At 44.7% G+C, this 19226-nt stretch overlaps 1 protein-coding gene across 1 annotated transcript in view; it reads left to right on the top strand.

Annotated features, from left to right (window-relative positions):
* The first annotated feature begins 1876 nt into the window (after positions 1 to 1876).
* The window catches only part of LOC120061156 (arf-GAP with coiled-coil, ANK repeat and PH domain-containing protein 3-like), a 47183-nt gene continuing 29833 nt past the window's right edge, over positions 1877 to 19226 (top strand). The window contains exons 1-5 of the mRNA XM_039010737.1: positions 1877 to 1999; positions 5349 to 5554; positions 8719 to 8776; positions 13209 to 13328; positions 14377 to 14430. Of these exons, the coding sequence (XP_038866665.1) occupies positions 1877 to 1999; positions 5349 to 5554; positions 8719 to 8776; positions 13209 to 13328; positions 14377 to 14430 (561 nt within the window). The remainder of the gene's footprint in view (positions 2000 to 5348; positions 5555 to 8718; positions 8777 to 13208; positions 13329 to 14376; positions 14431 to 19226) is intronic.

The raw sequence follows: 19226 nt of genomic DNA, 5'->3' as shown, positions 1-19226 counted from the left end.
TTCATAAAAATATGTTCCCTCTCTGAACAGAGGCTTGTCTCTGCAGTCTTGGTGGTCATGTACTAGACCAGGAAGTCAAGACAGACATATTCTGAAAAGAGCGGGAAAGTAGCTTCTGTACCGTAGCTTCCCTCAACTTTTGCCGCCAGTCATAACAACATTGCTTTGTCTCTCGGACTCGCTCAGTGGATCTGTGGAGACATACAGGATGGCTTTGTGTTCTTTGGCAGCTATTTAGCTCAGCCTCACTCACCCAGCCAGGCCATCTCTTTGGTTGGTTTTCGTGAGGTCTGAGCCTTCTGTGTGATGGGGCTATCCCAGTCACCCAGCCAGTCCATTTGCATGGCGGTTCATGAGTTTGTGTGGTCTGAGCCCTCTGGCAGGCCAGGGGCAGCTGCTCTATCCCCAGGGGTTAGGACACCCTTTCAGGTTCACATCCGGGTCACAGCAACAGTTACACTGTGACTAATTAGGCTATTAAGTGCCAGAGATTTATTAGCTGTAGTTCCTCCAGATTATAGGAGGTAATTGATTGGTGTGTGATTAAAATGTATCGTTATTGATTCATGCTAAATGATACCTTGCTTTGTGCATTGATGGACTGCGTGGGAAGGACAATGAGGAGCCTGGGGAGTTAGTGAGGCATTACCTGTCTGTGTTTCTTGAAGTACAACCCTATGCCAAGCAGTAAGACAGTTCATTTAGTATTCTCTTGTTGGCTCTGGGTGCCGAGATGATTGATTTAGAGACCTTTCGGCATTGAAGTCATGAAGAATTTACTGTGGATGTAAAGAGCATAGCCCTCTTCCACACACCTGCTAAGCTGAACAAAGCTTGCAATTTATTATTCATGTAGGGCTTGGGTAAAGACTAAATGTCACTGTTGCATTTTCATAGATTTTCAAATTGATCTCAGTTGAGAGAGTCTTCTTACAGACGAATTTATGAATCTATAAATGCTCACTGTCTACTGACTAGCCATGTGCAAATGAACTGCTGGAGTTGAGTGTTGTTTTCTGAATTTCTTGGACTGTTTTGTAGAGTTTGAACAATAACCAGACAGCTTTGGCAGCAGTATGGCAGTAAGGCCAGGAACAGAACAGAGTTCTCACGGGCCAGAGGGGGCTTATTTGGTTTGAATGTCTCTGTGGAAGAATGTGTGTATGTTCTCTCTATGGGCATATTGAGAAGATGGGATGCATGTGGTCAGATTAAATGAGAATGTTCTCCTCAGCTCAGCTCTGGAGCTGCCTGTGAAACATCGGTTGTTGTTGGACGCGACCAGAGCTAACGTCTCTCTTTCTCCCAGGGAGGAACAGAAAGTATGTGCATGCCACGTGTTGTTCAAGGCTCAGCAAGTTACTTGGAGTTCCATGTGTTACTTTGTAACGGTTCTCTGACTAACGGCGTCCGGAGCACCTTGTTTTGGTTTAAAAAAGGAGGCGGTCCCAACAGATTCACAGCTTCTTATCCAATAGGACATTGCTAAATTGTTACAGGACAGTGCTAGCCAACACCCTGGGTCCTCTCTGACACCCAATGAATGCACTATGAAGTTCAAAAGAAAACTAAAAACTTTGAAGATATTGGACTTTCTTAGATGATTGCGTTTGCCAGTGTAAACACTAACTCATCATTTAGCTTCAAATGCAGCATATTGTCTGAGTGTGCTCAACCAGTCCTAGGTGGAGCCTTTTGTAAAGCTTTATGTGTTTGAGTCATTGCCATGGTTTGAGTTATGGGGCTTATAGGGAAGCGTCATAGATGAGATGATGGGTATGGGAGGTATCCTAATGCTGGGCTAATCCAGTATGCATGTGTATGGGCTGTTGTCCAGGGGAATGGTAGTCAGCAGGGAGGCAGCAGTGAGGCAGCAATGAGAAGGGCGGAGGCGCAGAAAGCAGACGGTCAGAAGTTCATCCTCAGCAAGAAGGCAGTTGGTTGGTCGTCTAGGTCAGACACAGGCCAGCCCATTGGAGGGGACGCCATGATATCTTCAGTAAAACCCTGTTGATTTTGGAGAGGTCAGTGTGCAGTCAGGCGAGGAAAACATTACCAGGAGCCAAAAAACGAGCCCCCGTCTCTACACTCCTCATCCTCTTTCCTCCAGCCTGCCATCCCAATCCAGACAACATTCTGGATTAGCAAGGTTGGGGAAAGAACTTGTCCTTAGCACACCAAACCACTTCTAATTCCAGTTCCAGAGAAGAGATGAGATATCACTGTTTAGAGCTTCTCTGTCAGGCCAAAGTGAGCTCAGCTGGTCTTTGCATGCGAATAAGCCTCACATCCCAGTGCGTGTCTATGGGGAATCCGTGTGGGGGAAAATACAGCACATGCTGTGTTGTTTTCACATATATTCACACGCACCACTCAGGTTTGGTGGACAGTAGACTGACTGCTTGCTGTGTCCAATCTGTCAGTCTCAATAGGTGTGCCAACTTCCAAATCCTGCACAGGCATTTGTGCTAGCTAGGCACAGTGGCCATAGATTGCCGGCTGGGCATAGCATGGCAACTTTTGTGGCACGTCTGGCCTAGTGTCCTCCCTCCCCTCTGCAGTGGAAGACAGACAGACCAGACGTGGTTGGTAGAGAATGCCTATGCGGCTTGTCTCCCGGCCAGGAAGTTAACTGGTCTATTAGATGATGGCGCTGCCCAGATGAATCCAACGACTCAGTGCCAATTTTAGAATGTGAGACGGAATGTACTGTTTATGTGGACTCAAAATGAGCATAATTTCTCACTCTTATGCAATCTGCTCTCATATGATGCAGTCTGACAAAGAAATCCAAATGTTGTTTATTGCAGTGTTGTAGTGTTTTTTTTTAAACACATAGTTCATTCCCTTGACCGACAGTAACCTTTTCTCTCTGTGTCTCACAGCTAAGGAGAGAGGGGCAAAAGGGGCGTGGAGGGATTCTACGTTGTGCTGTGTCCTGTATGTAGACCTACAGCAGTCTGACATGGTGGTGACACACACATGGTTGACACCTTAGACACCATGAGCCATTGTAACCATGTGACAAAAATGCGGTCAGGGCTTAGGCTACACGCGGTAGAATCAATGCCTCGAAAGACAGTAGCACGCTCTGTCTCCCAGTACGGTGTAATCAAAGCATAGAGTAATTCTCGCTTTGCAGATGTGTCAGGTCTACGAGGCCATTAGTGCAGAAGTGTGTGTTCAGGGCCGTCTGAGGGTAACGCAGCAGCACTATGATGTAGTCTAGTGCACTGAAGTGAGCAATGTTTTACAGTGGGTTTTTATCGCAGCACTCTCAGAAAAGAAAGCAGTTGCGGCCAGAGGTAGAAATATAAGCCTTCAAGAGGAAAGAACACGAGTTAAATGAGAGCTCGGTAACTTGAGGGTTTGTAAGATTGAAATAACATGCTGAAGATACTGTAGCTACTGCACGTGTTGGGGTAGTAAGGTATTTTGTTTGCATTCGAGGCAACTATTTTGTTCTGCTCTGAAAATAGGTTAGGATGAATTTGTTTAAGAATGGCATAGTTGACATAGTTGGGGGCATCTGTCTGACCCTGCATCAGACAGTGGCTGAGCAGAGGTCTGGGCAGGGCATGGGGTGATGAGGTATAAGGAGACAAGCAGCTAGCTAAGAATAACCCTGGATACAATTTAAGGCCAAAGGGAAGGGAGTACAGGCAATACACTCAGGGACAGAGACACATCCCCCCCCATCAACCACCCATTCAGCCATGCACAAGGGTCTCAATCAGAGCTCTAATGCAATCAATATTCCGACAAAATGCTGCCGACCCCCAGAGAGGAAGTGCCTTCGACACAATAGGGCCCTCAGACAGACCAGGGACCCGCCGTCCCCAGACCCCCTCCCACCCCCCCCACCCCCCTTTCCCCCCAAATAGCCCACTCTCCTCCCCACTAACTGACTGGAAACACCCTCTCTGTCCCCTGTCGTATCAGATGATGTTAACCCTGTCAGATAATGTTCCCCTAATGTCCCCTTTTTTCTACATGATGATTTTTAGAGCTATCAAAGGTGAAATATTGATGATGGCTTATTGGCTCCATTTCTAGAGCAATAAAATAAACTGGGCAATGGGCAGCATACAAGTATACTCACGATTGATCAAACAGTCCAGTTAGTGATTACAAAGGATCACTTGAAGCTACTGCTCTGTTCAGTTTCACAGCTGTTCTCTCTCTCATTTGTATGCTGGGCTGTCTGGGGGTGTTCATTGGTTGATTGGGTCCCCCATTGGGGGGCGGGTTTGGCTTCCAGTAGGTTGGTGCGTCTCAGCTGGCGCTTGGTTTGGTTGTGGCTCAGGTGTTCAGTCAGTGTTCAGGGGTCAGTACCTCAGTTCTTGGTCCTGTCTCTGGCTCGTTCCTCTCCTCAGCAGACCCCCTGCTCATTACACACACAGGGCAGGCCAGGCCACCAGCCACCAGTCAGCTCTGCACCAGGCAAGGCTGGGTGGTGCTGGCTCACCCAACCCTCAACTCTCAGGGGCCTCTGGCTCAGCGGTCTGTCCTCTCTTCTCCTCCATCAAGTCCATAGCAGTCTGGCCCTGCCTGCTTACTAATGACCATGACAGAGCTGCAGAATACATTTGGAAGTTTGGCTGTGTATGGGTGTTCTTATGCATATAGGCTTAATGCAAATGTTCAGCACCACAATACAACTCCTGCCAAGAACCTCAACTCTCTCCAGCGTAGCTGCCGTGTGTATCCAGTTGGAATGAGAAGTGGACCATGAAAGAAGCAAGGGAAAACAAAAGGCGTTTTGTGTTTGGAGTCGTTAGTTTGGCGTAGTAAACATCACCTCAGCCCTTCCCTTCCTTTACCCTGGGGAAGCTCAGTCAGCATGTCAATGGGCCAACAGCAGCCAGAGAAGCGCTTATTCAGCACAATAGTGCTGTTTATTATTTTTCAACTACACACACACACACATACACACACACACACACACACACGCACACTGCTCCAGATCTGCAATGTTCCATGTCAGAAAAAAACACTCCCAGATTCTGCCTGCTAGGCCAAGCTAGTACCTCCAGCACTACAGCATTCAGCTGCCCAAATCTGTTAGTGGCTGCTACTGCACTCTCTCGTGTGAGTTTGTTCATATTTCATCAGACATCAGGACACGCCATTAAAGTGTCCAGTCAAATAGGTCAATGAGGTGGACATAGCACTTCTTTGTGGCATGGAGTAAAGGAACTAAAGACATGTTTATTGATATTGAGTGGCAGTAAAGGTCTGTTGATGACCTATTAACAGCAGTGGTCCATTGATTGGGCTACACAGGCTGTGGTCAAGGCTGTTGTGTCATATAACCTATCCACTCCCTGTGGTGTGACTGTGTGTAGAGTAGGGGTCGACTGACGGACTTCCACAATGGGAACCACCGCAGCCCACTTTGGGAGGGTGGTTACCATGGCAACGGGCCTAGGGGGCGCCGTGTGCATCCATTATGGAAGTCACGTGCAGTGAGACGGGGCGATGGGAGTGAGGGCATGGGGGAGCAGCTGTCCCCCAAGCCAGCCCCCGACCACACGGGAGAAACATCTGGAAGGCTAACAGCTGCAGGGGTTCCAATCCATGTTAGCTCCACTAGGCTACTGTAGAGGAGAGATGTGTTGCCTGCAGGGGGACCATGCTCTAATACTGGACAATTGACAGGAGAGGCTAGCCCCGCCTTCTATACAGGAGTTTTTAAACTAAAGCCCTTTCCTATCTAGCTTGTCTGTGCTTCACTGTTGTCCTTTATTGCCAATACCAATTGTTAATCAATAGCAACACTATTGATTAGATACTGTAGGAACTAGGAGGAGTGTTTACCGTTCTTCTGTGCTCACAGTCACAAGAAGAACAACTCCTTTTGGAAGTAACTTTGCAGAGAGAATAATCTGCTATTATAAATGGGTCACCGTTTCAGCATCACGCATTGCAGACACATGGGAGAGTGAAAGAAACATGGCATTTCAAGAACACTCACTGTCATGCTGCCTCTCAGAGGCACGAACAAAAACATAGCTGTACAAAAGCAGAGCTTATCATATTATATTAACAGGGCTGTTTAAAACTGACATCAGCTATTTAAAAAAGCATGAGTTGTTCGCAGTAGGATTACTGGTGGGTGCGGTCAGTAGGCCTAAACGTCTCAAATGGGAATCAGGTAAGGTCATAAAAAGGGGAATCAGTTTAGGTTATAAAAAGGGGAATCAGTTTAGGTTATAAAAAGGGGAATCAGTTTAGGTTATGAAAAGGGGAATCAGTTTAGGTCATAAAAAGGGGAATCAGTTTAGGTTATAAAAAGGGGAGTCAGTTTAGGTTATTAAAAAGGGGAATCCGTTTAGGTTATAAAAAGGGGAACCCGTTTAGGTTATAAAAAGGGGAATCAGTTTAGGTCATAAAAAGGGGAATCAGTTTAGGTTATAAAAAGGGGAATCAGTTGAGGTTATAAAAAGGGGAGTCAGTTTAGGTTATAAAAAGGGGAATCAGTTTAGGTTATAAAAAGGGGAATCGGTTTAGGTTATAAAAAGGGGAATCCGTTTAGGTTATAAAAAGGGGAATCCATTTAGGTTATAAAAAGGGGAATTAGTTGAGGTTATAAAAACGGGAGTCAGTTTAGGTTATAAAAAGGGGAATCAGTTTAGGTTATAAAAAGGGGAATCCGTTTAGGTTACAAAAAGGGGAATCCGTTTAGGTTAGAAAAAGGGGAATCAGTTTAGGTTATAAAAAGGGGAATCAGTTTAGGTTATAAAAAGGGGAATCAGTTTAGGTTATAAAACATAGAGCCATATGTTTGGTATTGATTAGGCAGTAGTATGGTTGGAATCCAAATCTAAGTCTGACCTTCCGATATTCCCTGTTCATAGTATTCAGGCATGCTCCTGTTGACTAACAGTAGTAAGAGTAAAGGCTGTGGCAGAGCGGAAGACAAGAGCACGTGGCGTCCTTCCTCCCCTGAGCCTTGAGCCTGCATACTGCGGCCTGTGCCAGCCAACCGGCCTAATCTACAGTACCCATGGCCAGAGGGATGGAGAGAGCAAAGGGAAGGAGAGGGAAAGGGAGCGAGTAGGAGAGGGTGAGAGAGAAGAAGGGAAGAGGAGAGAGGGAGGGAGGATTGCGAGAAGGGTGGAGAGAGGAGAGAGTAAGAGAGAGAGAGAGCACTGTTGTGCGCTGCGGCCTCTATCTCCTCTCGTTCCAATGTAAAACATGTGAGAGATTTGCTGCTGCTTTCTGCTAATATGGAGCTGTACAGTTACCCTCCAAAAGTATTGGCACCCTTGATAAATAAATGAGCAAAAAAGACTGTATAAAATAAATAATACAAATACTGAGCTATATTGTATGCTCAATAAAATGGGAAAATGATTTACTTTTAAACTAATACAATTGCTCAGAGGAAGAGATTTTTTTTAACAAGTAATAAAAAAATCTAAAACAAGATAGTTGTCAAAAGTATTGACACCCCTAAAGATTCTTATAAATGAAATCAAACAAAATGTAATCTGCATTAACATTCTACTTTTTAGAGTGAATCTCATCTTTCTCTGGTACTTTTGCATACTTTTTAGCTAGTACTGTGGTTCTGAATTTAGCGCTCACGAGCCAAAAGTGGTCACCCAAAAATGGCTTACTACGTCACATATGTGTAGATACAGTATGTGTACCACATCATTGCTCTCTCTCTCTCTCTCTCTCTCTCTCTCTCTCTCTCTCTCTCTCTCTCTCTCTCTCTCTCTCTCTCTCTCTCTGCTGTGTGTGCATCTATTAGCTGTCACTCAAATGGCTAGGAGCTAAAGTTTATTGGCTGGAACTTGAATTGCTAGGGGGCTGGCCCACGTAGGGGCTGTGTCCAGCCACTCAGATTCACATCCGTATTTGTATTATTTATTTTATACTCTCTTTTTTGCTCATCTTTATCAAGGGTGCCAATTCCTTTTGGAGGTGACTGTATGAGCTAAGAGGCAAGAAGAATCGATGATGTGTTTTTTGATTTACACTGACTGACTCAAGTCAAGTGTGACCTTCCCAGTCCCACAGGGTAGTGAGAAAGTATGGGAGGATGTTGAGAATATATGGCTAGAGATGAATTTGTACCTGTTTCATTGAGTTGTTCTAATTATGTTACAGCCCTTCACCTTCATATCCCTACATCACATCACCCTTTCATATGGTCTTGAAGCCATCTCACCCTTTCATATGGTCTCCAAGCAATCTGAGGAAGCCGCCACCGTGCACACCCACAGCTGAGGCTTGTATAAACAGTGGTGTGAGCTAGTGGCTAGGGCAGGGACAGCGGTGGGCCACTGTGTAACCCACTCCCTAAGAGCAGGGCATAGGTAGAGGTCCCATATGCTTTGGCGTGGGGTGGTGGCAGTGACTAGATGAAGAGTTTTTCGGGGTGTGACTGTACCACAGCTCTGCTGAACATCTTGTCACTCTGTTATGTCTGAGCTCAATTGTTTCCAGCCAGCGTCTCGCTCTGTCACTTAACGTGTTAACACTTCCCCAGAGAACTCCCAAACTAGGCCTGTTTCAGCTTGAACATGTCTGTGTTCAGATCCAAGAACATCACTGTCAGTCTAAGATTAATGTTACTTTCCCTTCTCTTTCCAAGGACATGGGAAATGTGTGGTACAGTCACGGTGTATGGAGCGAAAAAATCATTATGATAAATGCAATATAACTCTTCTCTGTACTGATAAAACCTTTTTTTTTATCTTGCAGGGCAAACATTAATGAAGTGGAGACGGAGGTGGTAGAGATTGAAGTGAAACTAGACAAGGTAAGAAACCTTTGTTTTAATAACCCTTTATCCTCCTCAGGAAGCCTTTTCAACTAGCCTCTATATCCTATTATCCCTGTAATATAAGCCATAGTATAAACTGGGTCATTTGGGTCCCTGATGCTCATTGACTGAAACAGCATTTCAGCCGTGTGTATATCAGACAATACCCCTGGTATGACCCAGAAAAACGTGTTTACTGTTCTATTTATGTTGTTAACCAGTTTATAATAGCAATAAGGCACCGTGGGGGTTCGTGGTATGTGGCCAATATACCACGGCTCAGGGCTGTATCCAGGCACTCCGATTCGTGTCATGCATAAGAACAGCCCTTGGCCATATACCACACCCCCTAGGGCCTTATTGCTTAACTAAACCACTGTTCTCCTTCTAACTTTTGGCTTCAAGTGTTCAGTGGTTTTATTTTGATAGAAAGGATGTGATATATCCATTAGAGCATATTTAGGAGTACCTTTTGAGCTTACTGTACATCCCATCTACTACTACACTGATAATGGAATGAGAGTCCAAGCGTATACACTGAGTATGCAAAACATTGCTCTTTCCATAACATAGACTGACCAGGTGAATCCAGGTGAAAGCGATGACGCCTGATTGATGTCGCTTGTTGAAATCCACTTCAATCAGTGTAGACGAAGGGGAGGGGACATGTTAAAGAAGGATTTTTAAGCCTTGAGACAATTGAGACATGGATTGTGTATGTGTGCCCATTCACAGGGTAAATAGGCAATACAAAAGACTTAAGTGCCTTTGAATGGGGTATGGTAGTAGATGCCAGGTGAACCGGTTTGTGTCAAGAACTGCAACGCTGCTGGGTTTTTCATGCTCAACAGCTTCCCGTGTGTATAAAGAATGGTCCACCGTCCAGCCAACTTGACACAACTGTGGGAAGCATTATAGTCAACATGGGCCAGCGTCCCTTTGGAATGCTTTCGACACCGTGTAGAGTCCATGCCTCAACGAATTGAGGCTGTTCTGAGGACAAAACGGGGGGTGCAACTCAATAGTAGGATACTAATGTTTGGTATAGTCAGTGTACAGTACTGTATATTGCAGGATTAAAGGATGATGGTGATAGCAGCTACCAATTTAAACCAGTTAACCTGCTACACTGGAGTTCCCCGTTCACACACACACACACACACACACACACACACACACACACACACACACACACACACACACACACACACACACACACACACACACACACACACACACACACACACACACACACACACACACACTGATTAGCAAAGTGGCATGCAGCCCTCCTATCTAGACAACCTGAGTAGGACAAGTAGGCTAGTTGGGGAGTCCTACTACTGTACATTTACACCCATCAGTATAACACTGTATGCTTGTAATGGGATGGCCTGACTTAAACCACTGAGTACTGAGGCGATTAAAAAGGAAAGCATAATCTCACACAGTCGACTTGCTTAATGTTTCAGCAGCTCAGGTTTGTGTAGGCTAAACGTGACGTGGCAGGGCAGGGGGGATAGGGACGAGGACTGACAACATTAGAATGCATTAGACTGGCTTTCAAAGCATCGGGTTACCCTCTAACGAGGAAGCCTGATGCTTTGTGGTAAATGCTCATGATGTCACCAGTCCATCTGTTCCATTTGACCTTGAATTATGTGAGTTATGTGTCTGTGGAGGTTGGTCTGCTGCTTCGCTCTCCCTTCACTATCATCACTGTTGGCATGAGCAATGACCGTGAAAAGTGCAGAATGTCTCAGTTTGACATTATGTGAGGGTATGCGGCTCTTTGGCTCGTCAGATGTCATGATTTGGGTGTTAATATACTGTACGTACTGTACAAATAATGGAAACACTTGAGTAAAAAAAAAAAAAAACTTTGGTCAGCAGGTAGCCTAGTGGTTAAGAGCGTTGGGCCAGTAACCGAAAGGTCGCTGGTTTGAATCCCTGAGCCGACTAGGTGAAAAATCTGTCGATGTGCCCTTGAACAAGGAACTTAACCTTAATTGCTCCTGTAAGTCGCTCTGGATAAGAACATCTGCTAAATGACTAAAATGTAAATGAGGGATACAAAGTATATTGAAAGCAGGTGCTGCCACACAGGTATGGTTCCTGAGTTAATTAAGCAATTAAGATCCCCATCATGCTTAGGGTCATGTATAAAAATGCTGGGCAGGTTATTATTTTGGCTCCCATGGCTATGCCCCCACAGGATGACAATGCTCCCCATCCACAGGGCACGAGTGGTCACTGAATGGTTTGATGAGCATGAAAACTATGTAAACCATATACCATGGAGTGTCTCAGTCACCAGATCTCAACCCAATCGAACACTTAGGTGAGATTCTGGAGTGGCGCCTGAGACAGGGTTTTCCACCACCATCAACAAAACACCAGATGATGGAATTTCTTGTGGAAGAATGGTGTTGCATCCCTCCAATAGAGTTCCAGACAGATGTAGAAACTCTGCCAAGATGCCTTGAAGCTGTTCTGGCTCGTGGTGTCCCAACGTCCTATTAAGACACTTTATGTTGGTGTTTCTTTATTTAGGTTGTTACCTGTACTTAACTTACATCTTTTGGTATTAATTGTTGAATAAAAAACATATGTGAGACCATGTATCAAGTGTTATGCCCAAGGGTTTTCCAGGTTACTCATACTGTTTGTGTCACGTTCCTGACCTGTTTTCCTTGTTTTTGTATGTGTTTAGTTGGTCAGGGCGTGAGTTGGGGTGGGCATTCTATGTTATGTGTTTCTATGTTTAGGTTCATTGTCTATTAGCCTGATATGGTTCTCAATCAGGGACAGGTGTTTTACGTTTCCTCTGATTGAGAACCATATTAAGGTAGGTTGTTCACACTGTTTGTTTGTGGGTGATTGTCTTCCGTGTCTGTGTATGTCGCACCACACGGGACTGTTTCGTTTTCGTTCGTGTATGTAGTCTGTTTCCTGTTCGTGCGTTCTTCGTGTTTATGTAAGTTCTTATGTTCAGGTCAGTCTACGTCGTTTGTTATTTTGTAATCAGTTCAAGTGTTCTTCGTGTTTCGTCTTTATTTAAATAAATCATTATGTCTACATTCAACGCTGCATTTTGGTCCGACCCTTACTCCTCCTCCTCTTCCGAGGAGGAGGCATTAGACGATCGTTACAGTTTGGGTTTGAATTTGACTCACCCATGTTAACTCTCACCAGAAGCCCAAATCCACTAGCGTACTATCACAATACACAGAAGGGCATTACTCTACCCGAACATGAACCTACTGTCAAACCACTAATCCTGGCTCTGCCGCCTTTTCTTATCCCTCAGTAGGGAAACAGGTGGGACTCTCCTCTCAACAGAAAACACTGGCAGCCCATTTCTAGTTCTCTCCCTAGGAATTAGCATGAGAGGATATGGTCGGCCGGCCCTGAGTTGAGTCTGGCTACGGGCTGTGAGGAAATGGCCGTTTGCTTGAGAAGGGTGAGAGAGAGAGAGGGGCTGGCCTTGATTCAATGTCTTGCAAATGTAGAAAGAAACAACACACATTGTAGTGAACCATAAATCAGGCTACGTGGCAGAAGTTCAGCTGTCAGAAGGTAAACATTGTGACAGGCCTTTGGTGACCCCTTAGAGTCAAGTCTTCCACCTCTCTTTAGATTCCTATGAACTTAGAAATGTGACTTGTCATCTTGCTCTGTATTTGTCTGTGTGTGGATTGGAAGAGCTCTTTCGGCAGTTCGATTCTGTCCTATCCAAAATGTCCATGTTGCAACCCTAGAGTAGATAAATCAGTTTATAGATGAATCTTTGTGGTTGTAACCAACAAGTCTTTACACTGAAATCTACACCGTTAATTCCCCAGTCCTGGACCGCATTTCCCCCCTCATTAGTGGCATGTGTGTTAGTTGCATGCTTATGTCATGGGGTAACATAACAAGCCACATGAGAATGTGCTCCACCACACCACACATTATCATTGGTGATAATTGAGGGGCTAAAACTAACATGCAACCATAGGACACGCGTAATCGCCAAGTGTGGCGAGCATGTGTTTAAATGTACAAAATGGTTAGGTTGGAAATCTCCGTGTGGGAATATGATGTAGGTATTTGCTGTGGAAAGGGGGAAACTACAGTATGCTACAAGAGCTCTGTCCTTACATACGCTCTCGAATCTGAGGGGGTACAAATCAAGTGGCTGTTCTCAGTATTCAATCATAGGTTTCATCTCAGTGATATAATCACATGGATGGCCCATTCAAGGTTTTTATTTCACCAGTCCATTTATAGGCCAGAGAAAGTCCCTCTACTGTACACAGTATTTAAGATTGGAATCGATTTGTACTGTACGTAGAGAGGTATATAATTTGCTACCCTGTATGCGTGCCCTACTTTCCTCTCCCTACCTCATTCGCTGCACCTCTTTCTCTCTTCTCGCCTCCCCTAGTTGGTGAAGCTATGCAGTGGGATGATCGAGGCAGGGAAGGCATATGTCAGCGCCAACAAACTCTTTGTGAACGGGATCCGGGACCTGTCCCAACAATGCAAGAAGGATGAGATGATATCGGTGAGGTTCAGTTGGATCCGGAATGTCATATTCCGGAATGTCTAATGTAAGGTGTAATAAGTTGTCTTCTATGTGTTAGGTTACAGCCTCATAACCTTGTTATACTGTATTATGCACTTATCACTATTTACTGGATATTAATCATACACAACACACCTAGACTTTCTGCAGGTAGCCTAGCGATTAGGTGCGTTGGATCAGTAACGGAAAAGTCGTTGGTTCGAATCCCCGAGCCAACTAGGTAAAAAAATCTGCCGATGTGACTTTAAGCAAGGCACTTAATCCTAATTTCTCCTTGTAAGTCTCTCTGGATAAGAACATCTGCTAAATGACTCAAATGTAAATGTAATAATATCTAAGTCCGTCACATAAAATGTATTCCTACAAAGCACAAGCTAGCCTTTTGGTATGTAGTAAAACAGGCTTGAATGTCTTGGGGCCAAGCTCTGCATAGTGCTTAATCTTGGAAGTAGTACTTTCCTGCTCTCTGACCGCGTGCCTGAGTCAGTCTGTGTGTGAACCTGATTACTCTACTAATGGATTAGTCAGTGTCAGTGGAAGGATCAGGCCTGGAGTGGAGGCTTACGACGGCAGGCCTACGTCTTGGTCAGGGTTCCAGCACCAGCGTCCTCCAGTACTTTCTCCATAAGAGCTGAGTTCACGCCAGAAGTAGTAGACTCGTTGCCGCTAACATTAAGTGGTATTAAAGGCCTGCTAGTGCATGGCTCTCCAATTGGTTCACCCTCATGTCTAATTCTGAGGATCTTGTTAAACGCTGCTCTTATTTGTATTTTCCATTGAAAAAATGGAAAAGAGTTAGGCCTGCAATTATGTTTCCATTCTGTCTTAGTCTTGTACAATATGGGTGACAAAATAAATCTGTAAAATAGAAAAATGTTAACTTAATTTTACTATTTGTAAAATATAAATAAAATTATACTTGGCATGGCAGCATTAGTGAAGGGAACAGGATCCCTCTCTGTCTCTAATCTTGTTAAAATGCTGTAATACAATATACTGAAGCTATTGTGGCTTGTTTTCCTTGCAGGAGTGCCTGGAAAAGTGCGGGGAGAGCCTCCAGGAAATAGTCAACTACCACATGGTAAGTCTCTCCTCCTTCCTTCCTTCCTTCCTTCCTTCCCTCTCTCTCTCTCTCTCTCTCTCTCTCTCTCTCTCTCTCTCTCTCTCTCTCTTTCTCTTTCTCTCTATCTCTCTCTTTCTCTCTTTCTCTCTATCTCTCTATCTCTCTCTCTCTCTCTTTCTGTCTTTCTCTCTCTTTCTCTCTCTCTCTCCTTTTCTCTCTTTCTCTCTCTCTCCTTTTCTCTCTCTCTCTCTCTCTCCCTACTCCTTCTCTCTGTTCCCCAAACTGTACCCACATACTCAAATCCTGATACAGTACTGAAAGTCCATAGAGACCAGGTAGCACTGAGCACAATGATACAGTATCATAACATCTTGAAATGCTAACATGGACAGACATTTAGGCCTCGCAATGGTCTCTTATTCCCTTTAACACATGGCTGGGGGTGGGGGTCTGATCTGTCTTTAAATGATTCAACATGTAGTAACATTTAATTCACAAATCATTCAATGTCTCTTTTTCTCATTGTTCTCAGTTATGTGATGGCTCTGTCCTGACTCTGTATGTGGTCGTGTAACTATCACCATCTGCCAATCAGCACACTGCCACAGTAGATCAGAGGGCACGAGAGGGTTGGATACGGCATAGCAGCTGTCTTAGACTCCTTTAGTTGCTTTTGGAACGTGTACAGTCTGGAAAATGTGACAGTGGAGAGACGCAGCCAGTTATTTGACGGGAACGCTATTAATGCGTAATGTTTAATGAAAACCGTTTCCCACAGGTTTTACAGTTAAAAATACACGTTTCCTTTACTTGGAGAGGTTTTTGCAGAAGTTATACCTGTTCAGTTGGCTACACGAGAAGCATCAAGGCAGAGTCACAAATTGCAATAACAACTTTGAATAGAAAAATCACTGCGTCGGCTGTATTTTTGGACATGTGGAGGCTAAGGGAGCGTCTACACAGACTAGCACAGACTTAGCTCCTGCCTGGAACCAAAAGCCCTGTAATGTATTGCTGTGTTGTTTCACCACCTCCCTCCAAACTCAGACCCCCTGCTCTCTATAGCTTCTTTGAAGTCCATTAGTCTAAAACCCTGGCGCATGTTTGATGTTTCTGTTAGAGGAGCGTGAGCTTCACATTCCTTCTTAGGCCAGGAAAAGGGCCACGATAGCAAATCACCATTGCCTTTTCTATCAGGAGACTATATCTAGGGAGAAAGAGCAGCGCTATAAATGGGATGTTAATGGGTGAGGTCACTGAGGCCAGAGTGAATTAAGAGTGTAGGAGCTACAGGGATGACCCTGTCTGACCCTGCTTTCATCATGCAGGCCTCGGTGCAATGTGATTCAGAGAAGCCAGCAAGACCTGAATTGGTCAGAGGATCAGTGAAGTGATGAGTAAAATTGATACAGTTCATCACAGTGCTTGTCCAGGGCTACAGCAAAAATGTTTACTGTTGGGGGTACTCGAGGACTGGAGTTGGGAAACACTGGTTGACTGTAGGTTCATCATTCATATCTTCACTCTTGGCCTTGTGTAACTGGTAAAGCCAGTGGCATTACTGTCTGTCTGGTAGAGACTGGGGGGTGCTGCCCTTCACCTGAGAGAGAGTGTTGGACAGTCTGATGAACACCCAGCTGGGAGCACCCTTCTCCCTCTTGTCTCCCCTCGCTCCATCCACTCTTAGTCTCTTCTCCATTCCCTGCTCTCCTTCTCCTCCCCTCTCTTTCTCCCCTCTCTGCCCCCCCTAGTCCACATGAAAGCCAGCTTGCTGTACATTAGCATTACTGCACTCTTAGAAAAAAGGGTTCCAAAAGGGCTCTTTGGCTGTCCCCATAGGAGAACCCTTTTTGGTTCAAAGTAAAACCCTTTTAGGTTCCATCTATAAACAAAAAAGAGTTCTAGCTGGAACCAAATAGGGTTCTTCAAAGGGTTCTCCTATGGGGACAGACAAATAATTGTTTTAGGTTCTAGAGAGCACAATTTGTTTCTAATAGCTTGGGTCTCAGTCGTGCTTTGTGTTGCTTTGATGTCTTGAATGAGGAGGAGCAGACCAAGGACACAGACAGGATTGATAGTGATACAGTGGTCCCGTGTGGCTCAGTTGGTAGAGCATGGCGCTTGCAACGCCAGGGTTGTGGGTTCATTCCCCACGGGGGGACCAGGATGAATATGTATGAACTTTCCAATTTGTAAGTCGCTCTGGATAAGAGCGTCTGCTAAATGACTTAAATGTAAATACAGTATGTATGCTATGAAAGGAATCAGGGGGAATCTCTCTTTGGTCTGTAACATTATCTGACATGTGTAACTTTTTGACCAAATTCACATAGAAATGTGAGTTATAGCGCTGTCATTCTCATTAAAAGCAAGTTTAAGAGGCAGTAGATCTATTCTAATACTGAGCAAAAATATAAATGCAACATGTGAAGTGTTGGTCCCATGTTTCATGAGCTGAAATAAAAGATCCCAGACATTTTCCATACGCACATAAAGCTTCTTTCTCTCAAATGATGTGCACACGTTTGTTTACATCTCTGTTAGTGAGCATTTGTCCTTTGTCAAGATAATCTATCCACCTGATAGGTGTGGCATATCAAGAAGCTGATTAAACAGCATGATCATTACACAGGAGCACCTTGTGCTGGGGACAATCAAAGGCCACTCTAAAATGTGCAGTTTTGTCAGAAAACAATGTCTCTAGTGTTGAGGGAGCATGCAATTGGCATGCTGACTGCAGGAATGTCCAACAGAGCTGTTGCCAGAGAATTTAATGTTAATTTATCTTACCATAAGCCACCTCCAACATCGTTTTAGAGAATTTGTCAGTACGTCCAACTGGCCTCACAACCACAGACCACGTGTATCCACGCCAGCTCAGGACCTCCACGTCCGGCTTCTTTACCTGTGTGATCGTCTGACATCAGCCACCCGGACAGCTGATGAAACTGAGGAGTATTTCTGTCTGTAATCAAGCCCTTTTGTGAGAAAAAAATCATTCTGATTGGCTGGGCCTGGCTCCCAAGTGGGTGGGCCTATGCTCTCCCAGGCCCACCAATGGCTGCGCCCCTGCCCGCGCCCCTGCCCAGTCATGTGAAATCCATAGATTAGAGCCTAATTTATTTATTTCAACTGACTGATTTCCTTATATGAACTGTAACTCAGTAAAATGGTAAAAATGGTTGCGTGTTGCGTTTATATTCTTGTTCAGTATGTGTGCTCTATTCTGCTTCCTGTTCTTAAGTTTTAGTTTTTTGCATCTTTTACTTTCGGTTTTGTACACCAGGTTCAAACAGCTGAAAATACAATATTTTTGGTTATTGAATATATACCTATTTCACAGCGGTTTAGATGGTACAATGATTCTTTGCCTTGTTTTGTCACATAAACTGAAGTTAGGCGAACTATTAGAATTTTAGCACCCGGGACATTTCTGCATATGGCACCTTTAACATAATGATCTTTACACAGATCCCCAGTCAAAGTAGCCATGTCCCCTTTCTGATCTGACGATAAGGGCTTTGCAGTTTTTATCATCTGAAGCATCATTGTAAAACTACTGTAGGTTTTCATCTTTTAGCTACATCTTTGGTTTCTTATCGACAAAGGAGCAACATTTTGAAGTGGCCTTGAGTCTCCATGTGTCCATTCAGTAGTGTTGCAAGAGATTAATGAATAAGAAATGATGAGGGGTACATCTGTAGTTTATGACATGCCCCTCAATCCTCTATGAAGTGTGTGTGTGTGTGTGTGTGTGTGTGTGTGTGTGTGTGTGTGTGTGGGGGGGGGGGGGGGGGGGGGGGGGGCATGGCAGCTGCCACTGTGGGAACCCCTCCAGACTACTAAAAGACCCATACAAATGGGACCATTGAGTGCCAACTGCCCCGGTCACAGCCAACCCCTTGTGCCCTCATAACCCATATTCATAACCCATATTCACAGTCATACACATGTGGGTAGACAGACACATACACTTGAAGGAGGCACACATCTCTAAAGGGAGCGCCCTGGCACTCTTCTCTCTCCACTTCCTGCTAATTCAGTTACTATGCCAGGCCAGGCCAACCACCACAACAGAACAAACAAGCTATGTTTGCTTGGAAGTAAGACACAAGCAAGCCAAGTATAGCTCCCTTCTAAGCTCAGAAACTAGGCCTGTTTGTTCTTCTCGGGGGGATTCACAATATATTTCTCTGTCTTCTAGAACAACAATCATCAAGGAAAACTGGGCCAATTGTTAAATAGTCACTGTTTCATTCAAGCGTGAAAGTACATTTGAGTTTTTGATGAATTATTTATGTACTTTTGTCTCTCTTAACATCCATTATTTTAGAAATGGGGTAATGGTAGCGATGTGGGTGAGGAAAGGGAGAGACTAGGGGAGAGACTGGGGGAGAGACTGGGGGAGAGACTGGGTGAGTGACTGGGGGATGTGGGGGCTTATTGCCAAGTCTTAATGTAATAAAACAGTTACTGAACACTATTTATTTACACACAATCCCTGGATTATCAGCGGGGGGTACAGCAACGTGACCATCCAGAGCTTTGGAGCTGGAAGCTGTAGACAAAGCATGAGGATGTGATGGGCAGGATTCCCATTCCAATCCCCATCACATTTCCAGTTAGGATCAGCCACTAGGGATTCTCTGGATACTGTTCCAGGGCAGGGGAATGGGGTTCTGCTACATTTATATTGAATTCTCTACGTTAGTAAAATTCTGAAGTGGCATGCAGGATTCCCATCATGTTCAAGTTAGGATCAGCCAGTAGGGATTCTCTGGATACTGGTCCAGGGGAGTGGGATTGGATTCGAC

This window comes from Salvelinus namaycush, chromosome 16 (genome assembly GCF_016432855.1).
Source record: "Salvelinus namaycush isolate Seneca chromosome 16, SaNama_1.0, whole genome shotgun sequence".
NCBI lineage: Eukaryota > Metazoa > Chordata > Actinopteri > Salmoniformes > Salmonidae > Salvelinus > Salvelinus namaycush.
Note: the sequence above shows the minus strand (reverse complement) of the source record. Positions and strands in the feature narration are given on the sequence as shown.